Source organism: Eurosta solidaginis, chromosome 1 (assembly GCF_040869045.1).
Source record: "Eurosta solidaginis isolate ZX-2024a chromosome 1, ASM4086904v1, whole genome shotgun sequence".
Taxonomy (NCBI): Eukaryota; Metazoa; Arthropoda; class Insecta; order Diptera; family Tephritidae; genus Eurosta; species Eurosta solidaginis.
Genome location: NC_090319.1, coordinates 145,367,270 through 145,385,561, shown reverse-complemented (window position 1 = coordinate 145,385,561; position 18,292 = coordinate 145,367,270). Strand labels below are relative to the sequence as shown.

Here is an 18,292-nt window from a genome sequence, read left to right as displayed (position 1 = left end):
GGGGAAGGTTTTTACGAAAGAAAATTTTGGAAAAACCCTGCGGAAAAGTCCGAAAATTGGAGAAATCGAAAATTGAGAACGGCAGGACCGATTTGGCTAAAATTTTTTTTTCAGTTCTTCGTAATTGCTAGAAGGTTTTTACGAAAGAAAATTTTGGGAAAACCCTGCGAAAAAGTCGGAAAATTGGAGAAATCGAAAATTGATTATTAATATAACGAGATAAATAACAGATGGTGCTGTGTTTCTGTAAGTTTCGGATAATTGTGAAATTCATTGTGATAAAATTGCATTTTGAGTAGAGAAATTAACGGGATAAATAACAGATGGCGCTGTGCTTAGGTTGAGCGTAATTTGACAGGTGCACTTTTCTCATTGTCATTTTTTATTAAACAAATGTGCTATTTTTCTTGCTGCAATTGATTACAGTTTTTCTGATTTTCGTGTTCATCGATTAATTTTTCTGATTTCGGATAGTCATATATCGCGTATCACATCCACAAACGGTACAAGCATTACGAGCAATTGAAATTCTTTCGCGATATTTATCAATTCGATAATTTTTTAAGAAAATAAGTTTGCGTGTAAAAAGTGAGGTTATATTCTTGAACTGCGGGCATATATTGCGATACATTCATTCCGTAAGTATTTTTTTTAAAGAATTTTCTTTTTATTAGGATTAGTCAAAAATTACTTTATTGCATTTTAGCTAGAGTTATTTGCTTGACTAATGCCTCCTATTAGACAATCAAACCTTGGACGACGTACACGCCGTGCAATAATTAGTCAGAATGTCCGTGATAATCAAACGCAAGGGGAACGTGCAGAAGAAAATGAATGGAGACGTTCCCATATTGCACAAGTTCGCGCTGCACAATCATCACCACAAATTCAACAAAATGTTGTTAGAACACCAGCCATAAATGCAGGCTTGAATCGCGCTGCTTTCGAATACGATTCCGCAATAGCCTATAAAGATCTTCGCTGCGTTGATGTCGGCTCATTGTCTGTCGTATGCCAGCATTGCAACGCTTTGAAGTTTCAATCAGAAACCCCCGGCTTATGCTGCGCTGGTGGCAAAGTGAAATTACCCGTTTTAACCCACCCGCCAGAGCTATTGTATTCGTTACTCTATGGAAATACAATCCAATCAAAACATTTTCTAGAGAATACACAAAAATATAGCGGATGCTTTCAAATGACATCATTTGGAGCCCAAGTTGTTGATGTACCCGGCTACAATCCCACTTTTAAAGTAATGATGTCCCATTATTATCAAAATGAACAATTATTGTTATATTTTTTTGAAATTGCTTCCAAACATTCAGATTCAAGGGCAAATTCACCATCGAGCGGGCGCTTTGTTACCACTACTGAACGAAGATCATAAGTTCCTTCAGATCTATTTCGTTGGTGATTCAGCAATTGAACTAGATCAGCGTTGTGCAATTTTGACTACGACTAAACGTGAAATGATCGAACAATTACAAAATCTTCTGCATGAGCATAATGAATTGGTCAGATTGTTCAAAACAGCATTGGATATGATGCCTTCAGACGACCACAAAATCATTATTAGAGCAGACAAAAGACCCGCTGGAGGCCATGCAAGACAATTCAATGCTCCCAGTCGCAGTGGTGATTGTTGGCGAGAATAAGGAATCACGCGATATTGTTCTTTACCGTCGGGATGGTGGACAATTGAAGCGCGTTTACGAGACGCATCGGTCATATGATGCACTTCAATACCCGTTGATGTTCTGTCGTGGAGAGGGTGGATATCACTTCAATATAAAGATGGTTAATCGAACGACAGGTTTGTTTATAAGTCATCACTTCTAATCTTCTATATCATCACTTCTATTTCGCAACCGAGTTCGAATTCATATTTCAGGAGAAGAAACGAATAAGAAGGTCAGCTCAATGAATTTTTATGCGTATCGTTTGATGATTCGGCGCGATGAGAAAATCGTGTATGTACATCCAAGATTTCTAAAAAAAAATGAGTGTACTTGACGTTTGGAATGTCGTAGAATCCATCGGCACCACTTTTTTCTGTTTGTCTGTATGATATCGATAATCTCGGAAACTAGCAAATGGATTTTATGAGACTTTCACAGATGGATAGCCTGTAATCCAGAAGGGAATCTAGAACTTATTTCATTAAAATCGCGAGAGAAACAAAAAAGATATAGTTGTTTAAGCTATCATTAAGCTACGTTTAAAGATTTTTTTTTGAAAAACGAAGGAAAATGCATTTAGTTGCCAAACAAATATCAAAGAATGCCTTTGCAAAGTTTTTATTCAATATCATATAAATTAAAAATCAAATTCATGAATAGATACAGTGGCGTACCAAAAAAAATTATTTCACGCTGCCATATTACGATAATCGGTTAAAATGAGGTTACCTAAAACCTCTAAATATGCGTACAATATGGGCATCAAACAATAGAGGACGGTCACAGGTTTCATTTGAATTTTGTGACATTTCGATAAATTAATCGATAACTGAGTTATCTGTCAAAATGTATTTGCTCCAAAATCTATAAATTTAACTACAATATGAAATACTTTTAACTAAGATTTTAAACCTTTTATACGCGTTAATCAGGGACTCAAACCTTTTGGTGCAATTCGATTTATTTATTCGCTGACAGGTGGCGCAAAGTTTTCGTGTGTACTGCGATGCTTGGGTAGGTGTGCGATTGGTGGTCGTACACATACACTAAATAAAATAAAAATAAAAAATAAGGGCCACTTTAATATAAATACGCATTCCGAACAACGTCGGGTACCCTGCTAGTACCTAATAAAATTTATACAGAATAAATTTGAGTACATATGTATATATAAAGACAATGATCAAATCACAATTTTGCAAACAAGTTTCCCATAACTAGTACTTTCATATTTAAAATAGAGAGTTGAACAGTATTATCACGGTTTAGTGTTTTTTGCTTCATTTCAAATTACAAATTTAATGTAGTTAAATAAAATTTTTTAAAACTGAGAATATGCCTGACCAATGACATAAAAACAGTTTTTGTAACGTATTGATTGAATTTCTTAGACCAACGTTTATCGAAAGCCAAAAGACCTTTAGCCCTATTCACGCAAGCTTCAATATGAAATTTAAAATTCTGTGAAGGGTCCATTGTAACGCCTAAATCAATGAAGTTAGTGACTTGCTTAATTAAATAATCGCCAATAGCATAATCATCGGATTGGAAGGACTTCCTTGTAAAACACATGAACTTACACTTAGGGAGGTTTAGTGACATGGCGTTTACATTATACCAATCAACTAGACTACTTAGATCCGCTTGATAGGCATTACAAGGTTGACATCATCAGCGTACATCAACGGCTTGCAGCGCTTCAAACCACTTGGAAGGTCATTAATCAACAACAGGAACAAAACTGGACCAAGGTGGCTGCTTTGTGGAACACCTGAAGTTAGGTTTATGAACCGATACCAGCAATATAATAAATATAACTGTTTGTTTTCTTTCCTTCAAATAAGAAGAAACCCAAGAGAGGAACAATGGAGGAAATCCTAACCGATTAAATTTGAATAACAGTATGCAAAGGGAAACTTTATCAAATTCTTTACTAAAATCAGTAAAAATAACATCAACTTCACAATTAGTCTTAAAACTGTTGGATACAAAGGTTGTAAGCTCAAGCAAGTTGGACACGGTAGACTTAAGCTGGAGACATTGGTGCTTTATCGGTAACCGTATCGGTAACCTTTTAACAGCTGATTCGACCAACCTTATGAGAATCAATGCAATCGATTATTGGTGCCGCTAAGGTCGTAACCGTATCGTAGCCAACCAATTGGGTTTTGGTTTACCGTCGTAATGATAAACAGCTGATTACGTTAGGGATACGGATACAGCGATACGACATACGGCACCAATGACTCCGGCTTTACTCTTGCAAAAGCCATGTTGTGAAAAGTCAACTAATGAAGATACTCTAAAAGCTAAAGACCCATTCAGTGTCAAAACACTCATAGATTGAGTTAGACCCGTTTTGATCAAAACGTTTTCTCTATCATAAATCGAGTCTTTGTATATTAGAGATGCTATTCTCTAACCCAAATTACATAAAACGGTCTTTCAATTCAAACAAAGTTGTATGGGCATCATAAGGAAGTTACCCCACTGCTCCTCAGATCATAACTTTCAATTTATCTTCACCAATTGTGATGTACTTCACAATCGTTTACACAACGATTAATCAAGCTGTTGTTGTTGTTTTAATAATAAAGACGCTTGCCGAAGGCTTTGGGTAGTCAAACATGGAGTTTGGCATTAAATATACTATTTGCGTTACTCAAAAAGGTCTAACGCCTGAAAAAGAAGCATGCAAATCAAACCATTTTGAGGAATCTGCACGCCATAAGCGTTGTCTCCATTTTGCTTCTTCGTAGGATCTTGCGCTTTCTCCCTTATTATCCTGCACAGAAATCACTTTTCCATTTTAAAGAAATCTAAATAGTTAAATTAATTTTATTTTACACGAATTTGCAAAACGTTTAAACAAACATTGCGTAGTAAACAAATGTAAATAAACAAAAAATGTAAAATGACATTTTATGATCAGCTTCGAATGAAAAAACATGTAAAATGCAACTCTGATGCCTTTACCTTGTAATTGTACCATGATTCATTCCTGTGCCATCACTAGGCAGATATCTTTGACTTTGACTTCTTTCGCTTGAAATGAAATTCAAAAAGAAAGCTTATCTAATTTGCCAACTGACAAATCAAAACCCCCTCCCGCTCCCGATGCGGTTATACTCGCATTTTTTTTGTGCATCTCAAAATTAAAAAACGATCGTTGAACAAATTGATCAAACTTAGATATACAATACTATAAGAAGACACTGAACTCAAGCGCTGAAGTGCAAAAGAAGAAATATTTACAATTTATCCATAAACGGTAATAAAAAGTACTCATAATAAATAGAAGCAGTAACTAACGCAACTACAGCGTACTATAATAACAGTCACCACAACAAAAATGATATAAGGGATCCCCATATATTTAACGCACATAATCCGTGCCAACACTATATTTACAATAACTCACGATAATTCTGTTGTGTGAATTTGAGTTTCCAGGTGTAGAAAGCACGAATCCGCGTAATCTTGTAACTTTTGTGTACAACCATTGGCGTCTTTCAGCTGAGTCTTCGAGAGCATAATACCGATGAAATCCTGCCATTACAAAGGAAATAATTAAGTAAATTTACAATTTTCAGCCATTAATGTCAAGACAACAAAGCCACGGAAAATGAGGTTACGAGACTGGTACGCCACTCACATTCCCAGGCTTTATTTTATGTTTACATGTCATAGTTCTTTGTGTACCATCAGTATTTCCCTGACGTTTTTCTCATGGCGAATTGTTTTCCTCTTGTGATCGTGAGCATAATTGAAAAAAAGGCGCATCTTGCGTTCCTTTTTTTTTTGCCTTTTACAGCGACCATTACCTATATATGAATAACATTGAGCTGCTTCATTTATGTTTTAGATATTTATCGGGCTCTTCGAAGTGGCCTTCCAGTAGCTCCACCCGCAATTGCTCACTCTGATCTTCGTCACATTAAAAATATCATTCCAATCCTCAAATTGCTCCGCGGTCTGGAATGGTTGCGTTGGGATTACACGTGAATGTATGCTAAAGAAGTCTAAAACTGGTCGACTAGCTTCGGCACACCTTTCACCTCAACAGGACTAATGGATTTCTATTTTGTCGAAGCAGATTCTTTAACCGTCGACTTCTTATCCGCTTTCAATTTCACTTTCGCTACTATTGTAATTGTTGAGCTTTGTTGGCGGCGGCGATAACCTGCTTGGACTAGCGCTACTTTAATTTTTTTGTTTTTTTTTTGCAAAACCATGGGAAACCCCACGCCTTAAATCAACTATTTGTTTTGTTAGGTTGTGAAATAATTTTTCGAATGTTTGCGCATTGTTAACATCGCAGCACTTGCAGCGTGCCGTTCTAGAGGGCATTTATTCTCGTCTAGTGTTGATCCCAAATAAATATTGGAAATTCTCCGTTTTTCCCGAATAATAATAAGCGAGTGGCACACGATTCGAGAAAATACGTCGTACGCCATGTGCTTGAAATGAATAAAAGAATTTTCATTCAGGAAATGCATAATTGTCAAATGCCAAACGACGACATTGCCAGCACTTAGAATAATAATCACCTCAATGGGTGTGTTCACTGAGCCCTAACGGCTAGCTCACGCGTCTCAAAGCCTAGAAATTAAAAAAGGGAAATCAATGCGTTTAACGCTGTCTAATTTGATTTACAATACCTTTTCCAGCAAGCCATGACCCGCTCAAATTTCGGGAGCTATTTATTCCTACTATGCACATGAGTCATTATTTCCTTTTTTCTTGGGGTTTCCGCATCCCATGCAAAACAACAATAAATAGTGTATGATAAAGTAACGGTCATGATCCCAGGTTCACCCTCTTTACAGATCATGAGCCACGTTTCGAAATACCATAAACCTACGTACCACGTTGACTGTCCATTGTGTAAGAAGCAGCACTCCATTAGGGTTTGTTCGAAGTTCCGCGCTATGACTCCCGAGGAGAAGTTACGAGCGTTCGTGCTTCATAAATACTGTCCGAATTGTCTGTCACCCTTCCATCGCGTAGGAAATTGCACCAGCAAGTACAGGTGCAAAAGGTGCCAATAAAAACACCACACGACGCTCCACTTAGATGAGTTAAGGGAGGTAGACCACCAGGGTGAGGAAGATAATTTGGACGACATGCTGTCGATTCATGTAACAGAACAAACAAAATCATGGGCGCAGCAGGTGAGGAAGAGGAAGAATTACAAAAGCAGCATCAGCTTCGATTAATCGCAGCCCAGCGCATAGCATGTTTCGGCCGTTATTGCGCCTTGAGAAACAAATAGAGAGGAAGATTGGAAGCCCACAGGTAACCGACTGGCGTCAGGACAAGCAAAACCTCAGCGTCCCTAATCGAGGTAGAATGGCTAGCCAAAGAAATGGCCTTAACAGGAGACGCGCGAAGACCCGATAACAAAAAAGGGCAGCGCCATACGTGAAGGACGTGCGCCAGCACATCGGTAACCAACTATAGAGGGCCACAACCGCCGGTTTCCGAACGGGCCGACTACAACCAAATGCGGATCCACTGCCAACCATGCGGCCGTTCGTGCCAGTATCCCCCACAGCCATTGTGCGTATAGAATCGCACGGGCAGATCTACTTAGTAAGAGCAATTATCGACCCATGCGCGCCCACCACCATCGCCGACAGTGAGCTGGTCCGAGATCTATGTCTCGAGCAGCAGGGACCCAAACGGTGCACTATAATACTGCGAGGGAAGTACGGCTCAGCAAAGCGCATTCATACACAGGCCGTCGTCATTGCACGGCATCATAGAGTGAGCCTGCTATACAGCATAGATCCCCAAATTGCGGTGCCCTTCCAGTTTATGCATCTGGCAGACCCCCGATTGTATCACCCATCACCTATTCGGCTTACACTCGGCGCTGACATATATGCCGAACTGGTGGTGAGTAATACGGCGACTACCACCATAGGCGGAATTTTAGCCCAACCGACGGTCTTCGGCTTGGTCGTATCCGGAGTCTGCCAACAATAGGTCCACATGCACATACATCCACACATATCTAAAAGTAACTAAGTGCCATCGACTTTAAACCACGTATATTTCTTCTAACCTTTTTCTTCTCTTTTCTCCATAGAAAACATCCACAACACGCATAGTACAGCGAGGTGCAGTGTCCGCAGTCCGCAACTGCTCATCCGCTCGCAGCCTTACCCGGGCGAAGGAGGGCTAGGTTGATCCCTTGGGTTCATTGATCTCTATTTTTTAATACTTTAATCTATGACCTATTTTCTTAACATTGCTCGCGGCAAGGGGCCGGCATGTTTAGGTCCGCGACCTAAATATATCGGCCCACCCTCGTAAATCAATCCGCATACCTGTTTCTGTCTTTAGACAAATAGTTTAGCTCATATATATGCACTAATACAAACACGGCCTTGTGTTTGCCGCTATGAGCTTTTAGCACCGGAGCCTTGTTAAGGGGAAACTTAACGAAGGCTCTTGTACTGAGGGTTCAGCGCCTTTTTCCAATTGGTTGACTTTTTTTTGGATCACGACCACCAACGGGAGCAGTTCTATCCATCCAGCGTCAAGGTAAGAGTACATCAATACTAACCACAATTTTAATTGTTATCACCTTATTTTTAAAATCACTAAGATTACCTTTTGAGTATACATTTATACGAAACACAATTCAATTGTTAAATCCTCATTCTTTAAATCATTATTTGAATATATATTTATTAAAATCGATATTCCGTATTTCTCATTTTTTTCTTTTCACTGCGTTAAACCTTCCATTGGAGATTACGTGGGAGATTCGAGTCTTTCTCGTAATCAATCACTGTGACCTTGGTTTCCAATTTCATGACTTACTCTTGCTTCTTTTGATTGACTGCTAGAGGCGACAGAATTTGAATCCGAACTACTGTGTGGGCTTTGATTTTGTGTATCGTTTCTTTATATATATGTAAAGTTTTTTACATGCCTTGCATTCAATCGCATGTGAAGCGTGTTAGAAATCACCAAGTAATAACACACATAGTCGAAGAATACTATTTAGAAAAATACAATTGCAGTCAATAATGTAAACGATTGACCTCCAATGCTGATGATACATAAATATCGATATGATAAAAACCCTACAAGACGGTGGTAACTACGCTGCAAAAATCGTGTGACCAAAAACGCACACAGACACACGAAATTTTGACAGGGGTGACGATTTGGAATGAAAAATTCTCCAAATGAAATAGCATGTTGACAAATTTAGCTTTCCCACAATGTATCGTGCTCTCTCGCACCTATTATTTTTATAGGGATAGCAAAATACGTCATTTTTGCGTGCAAAAAAATCCGCCATTTCTAATTCAGCAGAGACAGCAAAACATTTGGTGGTCGAAAATTTTTTCAATTTAGAGAGTTTTAAATGGAATATCTCCGGAAAGATTTAAAATTAAGAGGGAGTTCTCCAGATCACATATATATATATTTTAAAGTGCGCAAACTTATAATTTAAAAGTTATTTGGTGTTAAAGTTTGCAAATTTCTATACAAATTTTATATGTGTATACGTATATATATGTGGCAGCACAGCTTTGTAATGTCATCAATAAAATATATGTATATATATATGTGCATGTTGCTGCAAAAGCGCGATTGATTTAATAAAAACATTTATAATAAGTGAAAACAATGCAAAAATGAAATGTGAAATATACAAAAATGCAATTTAAGTTTATCGTTGCCAATTTATATAGATATGTATGTGGATTAAGGTTTTGAAAGATGTGTAAATTGTAATTTAAAGTGCTATAGAAATTTGCTAAATTTGCAAACTTTAACAACAAATAACTTTTAAATTATAAGTTTGCACACTTTAAAATATATATATTTGTGATCGGGAGAACTCCCTATTTCATTTGATACCAAGTTTTACCCCTAACTCGGGGGGTGCTATTCTAAAATTTTCCCAAAGTCTTTAATATACAATGATTTTTGCTGTTTATTTCGACAACAATTTTTTATTTGATTTTTGTGCTCATCGAAAGACATCACAATTATGTAGCACCATGCCGCGAATTATGATAAAATATGGTGTGTGGAGAAACACTGAGGTAAGCATTTAACGCGACTGGTTACTCTTGGCCGTTTATTAACTAAATTGATAACTTTCAGGATGAAATCCTCAAAGCAGCTGTAATGAAATATGGTAAAAACCAGTGGTCACGTATTGCATAACTGCTGCACCGCAAATCTGCCAAGCAATGTAAGGCACGCTGGTACGAATGGCTTCATCCTAGCATAAAGAAGACAGAATGGTCATGGGAGAAGGATGAAAAGCTTTTGCATTTTGCCAAATTAATGCCAACACAATGGCGTACAATTGCGCCTATTATTTCAGAGGGTTAACTGGCACCAATTGTTCACACCAAATTGTTAGGTACAGGATTCGCCACGGGTAGGTGAGGTTGGCAATCACAACCCCCTGAATCATTTTGGTCGGCAGGTATGCCGCGGATATATTCTTGGCACTTGTTATTGATGGCTTTTATGATGCCACCAACACAACCTGGACAGACGCCAATGCTCAGTCAACCACCCAAGCCCGGTCAACCTCCAATACCCGGACACGTCCGGACGTCCTGGTTATAATGTATGTTAATACAACTAATAATTTACAAATTTGCTGATGATTATTTTTGTGTTATTTTCTTTAGCAACCACTTGCACCTGTTACTGGTAAATATCAACAGCCGCAATAGTATGATCAAGCCCAACGCCGTTTAGATCCCGATCAGATGCCAAATCCGATAAGCGTTATCATTGAAAATCAAAATAGCGCTGGTGGTGCTTTTATTACTAATGAACAGGGTTTATTACCACCATTTGTGACCACAAAATATGTGGTAGAAGATCAGGGTAACTCCTCGCCACGTTACGTTAGGTATCGATAATCGAAATTAATGTTTTGCTTGGCAATTACCTTGATCTTTCTTCTTTGCAGGTCGTCTTTGTATTGCATACCTGCAACAGCTGATTTATTAAATACAACAGCTTTGTCCATTACACTTACCGTCTCACCAATGGCACGCACGGTTGAGGGTGAATATGAGCCACCCATTGTAAATTTTGGTGAATTGGGTGCAATTAGATGCAATCGTTGCAAGGCTCTTGTAGATGCTGGTCGTCGTTTCCAATGTCTAATGTGTAAAGTAACAAGAGATGGTAAAAAAAATCTTTCACTTTTACTTGTGTTCATTGATCCATATTTTTTCTCAACAGTGCCAACTGCATATTTCCAACATTTGGGCCATACCGGACAGCGTGTCAATAAATATGAATATCTTGAACTTGTATTGGTTACATGAGTATTTGTGTAAAAAATGCTTGGGTACCGATAGCTCCCATGGTAAACCTCAACTCATATCCAACATCAATGCCTCCCATTCAATTGTGGCACTGTACGCACTACATTGGGTTCACGTAGTATTGACAAGCATATTGTTGATTCCAGTGGTAAGGCCACAATTTCAAATGATGGGGAAACCATTATGAAACCATTGGATATTGTGAATCCAGCCGTAAAACTCTAGTAGACATCGCCAAATCTCAAAATGCTGAGGTAAGTTTTTTGTTATATTAGAATGTGTAGAATAAAAATGTTTCTCTTATCAGGTCGGCGATGGCACCACTTCAGTAGTATTTTAAGCATGTGAAATCTTAAAACAAGTTAAGCCAGATGTTGAGGAAGGCGTGCATGCACGTATCATCATTAAAGCTATACGTAAGGCATTACAATTATGCATGCTAAAATATGACATGGCTGTACATGTCGAAGCGCCAATCAAAGGAGCAACAAAGTGTTATTGGAAAAATGATCTGCCACAGCAATGTCCTCTAATGTCCAAGAGTATCAGAAAATTGTTGATGCTGAATGGCGTATTCTGTAGAATAAACTAGCTAAGTAAGGCGCCAATGTTGTGTTTTCTAAATTGCCAATTGGTGATGTTGATACACAGTATTTTGCAGATCGTGATATGTTCTGTGCTGTTCATGTACCAGAAGAAGATTGGAAACGTAGAATGAAAGCTTGTGGTGGTGCTGTTATGACTACAGCTAATGATATTAATTCAAGTGTTTTGGGTCAATGTGATTACTTTGAAGAACGTCAGGTTGGTGGTGAACGTTTCAACATTTTCCAAGGTTTGACATTAATTTCATTTTTATAGTTTATAATTATTTAAAGGTTGCGTTAATGCTAGAACAAGTACATTGATTTTACGTGGCAGTGTTGAACAATTTTTGGAAGAAACTGAGCGTCGTTACATGATGCTAAATTGCTTGTGCGGCGTACAATTAAACATGATTCTGTTGTTGCTGGTAAGTCAAAATACAAATTGAAAAAAATGTCTAATCTTAGGGCCTCATTCTCTATTACGAAACGAACTTTCGATGCGGATCAGAGACGAATCGCTAGTGTATTTGCACTATGTTAAACAATGGCAACTTATCACTTGACAATTACTTTTGCCTTCCTGTTAGTTAGAAAAGTAAAGACCGAACGAAAATGATAGAGAATACCATTGCTAGACGATATCGTTTGGAGGCGAATCGTTCGTCTGAGCTATCGTTCGCAATACAGAATGAAGCCTTTAAATTGTTAAGTAATATAATGAAAAGATTGTGTCCAAATACCCCCAGCGGGTTAGGGGTCAGAATTTATCTGCGGTAGGTATGCCTGTCGTAAGAGGCGAAGGTTTGAAGGTTTAATGTGGCCACATAAATCGTTCCCGAGATAGTCGGGCTAGCACTTTAATGGTGCTGTGTTACTGGAGCGTACCGGATCTGTATCCGGCTAAAGGACCATCACATCGATAACACTCCCCAAAGCCTTCGGGGAGCAACCTTATCGCTACAAAAACAACAACAACATTGTGTCCAAATCCCGAAAAAAAACTATAAAATTTGTGTCAGTGAAATGATAATTATTGCTTTTGGTTGTTAGTTTTGAGGCATCGTCATCGAGTTCCTTCTGATCGTATATGCCGGTTCTTTTGAAGCCTTCCTCACCCTCTCCTCCACGTTAAGCTTCCATGACAGCTTACTGTCTAGGATCATTCCTAGATAATTTGTGCAAGGTTTCTCCCGTAGGGTCGCCCCTCCTAACTTAGGCCTGGTCCAATTAGGGACCTTGTACCTCTTTGTAAACAAGACCATATGCAACGTCATCTGCGTAAACCGTAAGTTTTTCTGGTCCCTCGTAGAATCCCCTAAGCAGCTGGTTAATGACCAGCGTCCACAGCAGAGCTGATAGCACCCCTCCCTGCGGAGTGCCCCTGTCCACTAATTTCGTGGCCGCGTACAATCCCCATTGCGATGTAATCTTACTGCAGTTTAACATGCAGTCGATCCATCTGGGTAAGGCTGGATGTACTTTAACGTAATGAAGACCATCAATAATCGCTCATTTAGAAAGCCCCGGCAATGCTTAAGAAGACTTCTAGAGCATATTCCTTATATTCCAGGGCTTTTTCTATGCCTATTACCACCCTATGCAATGCGGTGTCTACTGACTTGCCTTTGGTGTACGCCTGTTGTGTTGTGGAGAGCAGCTTTTTATCCACGTTGGACTTTATGTACACATCTAGCAGCCTCTCAAAGGTTTTGAGCAGAAATGATGGTAAGCTATTGGGTCTATAATCTTTGGGATACACGTGACCGATCTTCCCCGCCTTTGGTAGGAAAGCTACACGAGCAGTTCTCCAAGAGTGCGGTACATGATTCAGTTTATGCACCCATCGAATATTATTTTAAGCCATCCCACGACCGCCCTACTTGAAACTTGTAGCATGGCCGGACATGTACCATCTGAGCCCGGCGATTTCACCACCACTACGAGGTCCTCAGTAGTGTAATTAGGCAGCATATATGAATGCAGCTGTTTCCTTACCATTACTACAGCTCGCACACGTCCTTCCCTTTGCGCATAGTAAACGCCAAATCCGCGCGCGCTAATTCCAGAAACCTTTCCTCCCGATGGAAGCCACGGCTCCTGGATCAGCGCGTTAGGAGGAGGAGTTCGCTCCACGCCACTTTACTGTGTTGGAGGTTTATCTGCAGGACTCGCAACACCAATGGGCTGCTTTTCCCCCTCCAGCACCTTCATCGGGACGTCGTCGTCCTCCCCTAGCCCTTTTGGTTTAGAGTGTTCGAAGCCCCCTTCAGACTCTTGTACCTGTTGTGCCGGGTGTTCCTCTGTGCGACTCACAGCACCATCTGGCTGTTGGTCCCCTTCTAACACATTCGGAGTGACGTGGGCTACCTCCACCTGTCTTTTTTCCCTTAGGCTTTTGAGGTCCTTTTCGACTTCGCCCACGTCCAGCGTGTTAGGACTTTAATACCCGCGACTTCTTTTCCTGAGTCGCATATAAATTTTGCCTGTACCTAAGGACATTTTTCCAAGCTGCGCGTACAATATATCCTCCGCCTGCTTATTTATTTGGAGGATGTATAACTGACCTTCCTCCGTAGGCCAAGATACAGTAAGTACCTTCCAATCCTGTGTCGGTATGTTCGGATTCTGATTCTGAAAAAGTCGCATTGTATCCTCCGACTTCATCACGCATGGTATCCATACCTTAACTTTTGGTACCTTGGGGATTTGCGCTTTATCCACCATCTCAAAACGCGCGTTCGTGCCCTGCCTTTGGGGGTTTGGAACCACTTCCTCCAGCCACCGCAAGCTCGCGATGTTGTCGCACGCTATCATCTTCATACCATTATACCATCCCCCGAATCAAAGGTTGGAAGGAGCTTACTTGGTTATTCCCGCATCATCTTAAGCTCCTTTTCTACAGATCTCCACCTTTCACTAGTCATCTGTTCGAAAGGACTGCTACGATCAACCAGCGCCACAGTCAGTGACTGCTTTGCCACATCACTCATTTTCTCGGGAAAAGCCGGCGTCTTAGTGTTATTTCCCTTTGGCACCTCCGAGAAAGTCGGAGTCTTAGCGTTATCTCCCTTTGGCTTATCTCCTACTTCCATAGTTGGAACTTCCCTCTGACTCGCAGCCTTCGAGGTAGTTGCTACCTCGCTATTGGGGCCCATCTGTCTTACAGCTTTGGGCCTACTTGTCTTGTCTATGGGACTGCCCTGCGTCGCGGCTCTGGGACTGGGCCCTTTCTGCCATTCGACGCTTCTTCCTCATACCGGTTGCAAAACCGAGGGTTTCTCGCAGCAAACCTTTTGAACTGCCTTCGACCTACTTCTACCGCCTCATGAGCCCATGCCAAGCGCTCGATCTCCTCTTCTGTTGGGTCCACCACTGCTCCCAAGCACGGTCGACATTTGGCATGTTTTAAATAAGGTCACCGATGATTTGGTTGATGAAAATATCAGGTTTCGCGAGGCGACAAAACTGGAGAGATTGGGGAGATAGCTGTTTATTTTATTACAAAGTTCATCGATGTAGGAAACAATAGCATAGGCGTAGGAGCAATAGGGACTCCTGGTGGTAAAGGTAGCTATTGATATGTAGAAGTTAAGCAGAAGTTTGAATATGAGTTTTTTTAAGTTATAGCAAAAAAAGCGTTGAGGATTTTTAATATCTTACCAGGTACCTTCGTACATGTTTCTAAGAATGAAGAATAAAACCTATTCAAACTCAATTTTCACCAGGACAAAGCCGCTGATACCTCGCTATACTTTAACATACAATACGTTACCCCATTTTAGCACAACTATCATTTTTTGATTTTATTAAATTTTATAAAATATTTCTTCCTCTACAGTTCTATTTCGGTATTGGATGGTAAATATGGCTTTCGCATTTTCTCCATCAATAACTGTGAAAAGGTGGAAGAAATCTATCCGTGTAAATCTCACATATTATCTTGGTCGAGCGTTTCTTCAATAGCTCTCTAGTGGTGATGGTGACAGCAGAGAAACCCAACTGTTTACAAATGTTACACTTCAAAAAGAATCAAAATATCTTCCATTGCGTCTACGGCTCAAATACCCACAGTATATGAATGAATCGGTTGCACGAACTGGGTCTGAATACTGAAAAAGTACACATATTCAAAATCGATGAGGAGGCTGTGATGATGGTATAGGGTGAGTTGTTGAATAACATACGAAAACCACTTTAACCCATCTATATATTTGCATTACAGCTAAAGCTTTACAAACAGCAAAAATTGCTGGCGCCAAGCAATTGGAAAAGGCAGTGAAGCATTCATAACACTGTACGGATGGTGTAAAGTTAGAAACTGCTGTTGTAACAGCTGCCACCGACACAACGGTCATCTCTACTTCGCCGAGTAGCGGCTCGTCCGACTATCTATCGAAGACAGTATAATCATATCTTTTGCCAACACAGGTTAGCGATGTGCTTGCACAGGAAAAGATTTCAATTGGAAAACAAAAACCAATTAAGAGAGTTTATTTATTGTTGAAGTATTTTCTTTTCTTTATATCAACAGTATTAATTTAAGTTGCAATATCACGTACATTTATAATAAGGGATGTGATACGATTGCTGTCGGAATTAGATTTGAAACCAATCAATACTCCTGCTAAGGGTTGTAGAATTATTGCTTGAATAATTAGATTTAGAACAATAATAAGTCTGACTTTATTACAAGTCGTACATTTTTAAGTTCATCAATTACGACAGCAATCGGATTCCACGACACCTTTGAATATTCTTGATTTGAAAAAAGAGTAAACGTAATCTGAATTTCTACTAAGCTTTAAGTTGAAGTTTTTTCTGAAGCTTAAAATTATTTTATGCTCGCTTAGAAAAGATTTCAATTGGAAAACAAAAACCAATTAAGAGAGTTTATGTTATTATTAAAGCACTTACTTTTCTTTATATCAATTGTATTAATTTAAGTTGCAATATCACGTACATATATAACAAGGGATGTGATACGATTGCTGTCGGAATTAGATTTGAAACCAATCAATACTCCTGCTTTGGGTTGCAGAATTATTGCTTGAATGATTAGATTTAGAACAATAATAAGTCTGACTCAATTAATAGTCGTACATTTTTAAGTTCTTCAATTACGACAGCAATCGGATCCACGACACCTTTGAATATTCTTGATCTGAATTTCTACTAAGCTTTAAGTTGTAGATTATTCAAATAATTGGAGTTTTTTCTGAAGCTTAAAATTATTTTTTGCTCGCTTAGAAGATATTTTAATTGGAAAACAAAAACTAATTAAGCGAGTTTATTTATTATTAAAGTTCTTCTGTTTTATATGAACTGGATTAATATAAGTTCCAAGTTCATGTACATATATAATAATATTGAAAATAATAAATATTGAAAATTCAATTTTTTTGGTTCATATTTTATTCATATGGCTGCTCCAGGTAAAGTAAATCTGCAGGTAAAATTCACGTTATATGGCGGTTATATAAATGGTAAAACCGCAGTAAAATTGATTGTCAAATGACTCGAAAATGTAGAGTGAAATGACGGAAAAAGACCGCCATTTGACGAGCATAGTGACGTGTGTGAGCAGCACAGTGCTATGCTCACATCCTATAAGTGGGAGCGGAATGCACGATCACATTAATAGGAACGAAACGGAAAATTTGGTCACAAAAGTTCATCACGCCCATGCAAACGTGACTATGAATATAACCGCTGCAGAAAGTCACAATGACCGTAAAATGACTAGTAAAAGAACATACAGCAGACACCATTATGCATGTGAGACAGATACATAATTCTCAACGGAATTTTATGTATGCGAGAACAGTTTATCCGATTTAATCATGTTGTCACTACTGGCTGTCATATGTCAATCAAATGATTATCACGGTTGTTTTGTTATTTTTTAAATTCCGCCATTTTCCACCGACGAAATCCATATAAAAAATAAATTTAAAAAATGAAAAAGAGAGGATTTCACTAAAAAATACCAAAAGCTGTCGGAATGTGTGGGGCGCACTCAAAAAATTGATATGCGAAAAATAATAATGGTTAGTGGTGATTCATTTTTAAATGTGTTTCCGCATGAGGAAAGCGCTCTTCTGTTGTTTTGTTATTTTCTGAATTTAAATTGAACATTCTGAACTCGAATTCTTATAAAACTAAACAAACAAGAAACACGTATGCTTTTATCACGTACAAAATTAAAAACGTAATGAAATAAAGTAAATAAAAAGCAAAAAGCATTGTTTCATTTTTGGCGGAATATAATAATGGTCATTTGTGATAGTATAACAGGCAAAGCTGATATCTACAGTAAACTATCATTTATGACACTTTTTGATAGTTAGAGTGTCAGCACTGATCCAGGAAAATGAATGAGAGTGAGCAGTACGGCTATATACTTAATCAGTAGGCCATGTTGGTGTATAAGAAGAAGACAAAAACTCACACGTACACAGTTGTTTACATCACATTTGCGCAAGTCCCTTAAGTTTGTGATAGAAAGTTTGTATGAGGCGCTGATCGTTAGGTTGACATTGCTGACAATCAGATGATAGTCATATGATAGTCAGTATTCTTGTAGGGTAGTTCACCCACATTTTCAAAACTTTTTTCGCTATCCACTAACACATCGACGTTTCATGCTGTCATCGAAATGACATTTCATTAATTATTCCGGGAAACTTTGAAACGGAGA

The 18,292-nt window shown here is 38.9% G+C and overlaps 2 protein-coding genes across 7 annotated transcripts in view; one reads left to right on the top strand and one right to left on the bottom strand.

Annotated features, from left to right (window-relative positions):
• LOC137236866 (transcription factor Adf-1-like) overlaps positions 1-8,528 on the bottom strand; it is a 45,464-nt gene extending 36,936 nt beyond the window's left edge. The window contains exons 1-2 of the mRNA XM_067759918.1: positions 8,514-8,528; positions 5,101-5,228 (exon numbers count right to left, since the gene is read on the bottom strand). The gene's annotated coding sequence lies outside the window, so the exon portion shown is untranslated. The remainder of the gene's footprint in view (positions 1-5,100; positions 5,229-8,513) is intronic.
• Positions 8,529-8,803: 275 nt separating this feature from the next.
• On the top strand, positions 8,804-16,989 carry LOC137236865 (protein transport protein Sec24C-like). 6 transcript variants are annotated; one of them, XM_067759912.1, is made up of 9 exons: positions 8,804-9,754; positions 9,816-10,293; positions 10,358-10,584; positions 10,645-10,865; positions 10,923-11,262; positions 11,316-11,812; positions 11,870-12,020; positions 15,434-15,758; positions 15,818-16,989. In XM_067759912.1, exons 3-5 carry the CDS (start codon positions 10,439-10,441, stop codon positions 11,006-11,008), a joined length of 453 nt encoding a protein of 150 aa, XP_067616013.1. In that variant the 5' UTR covers positions 8,804-9,754; positions 9,816-10,293; positions 10,358-10,438; the 3' UTR covers positions 11,009-11,262; positions 11,316-11,812; positions 11,870-12,020; positions 15,434-15,758; positions 15,818-16,989. The 6 variants fall into 6 exon arrangements, with proteins under 6 accessions (XP_067616013.1, XP_067616016.1, XP_067616014.1 ...); XM_067759915.1 differs by lacking the exon at positions 8,804-9,754 and having other exon boundaries at positions 9,813-10,293; positions 11,316-11,604; positions 11,670-11,812; XM_067759913.1 differs by lacking the exon at positions 8,804-9,754 and having other exon boundaries at positions 9,813-10,293; positions 11,316-11,604; positions 11,660-11,812.
• Positions 16,990-18,292: the final 1,303 nt, after the last annotated feature.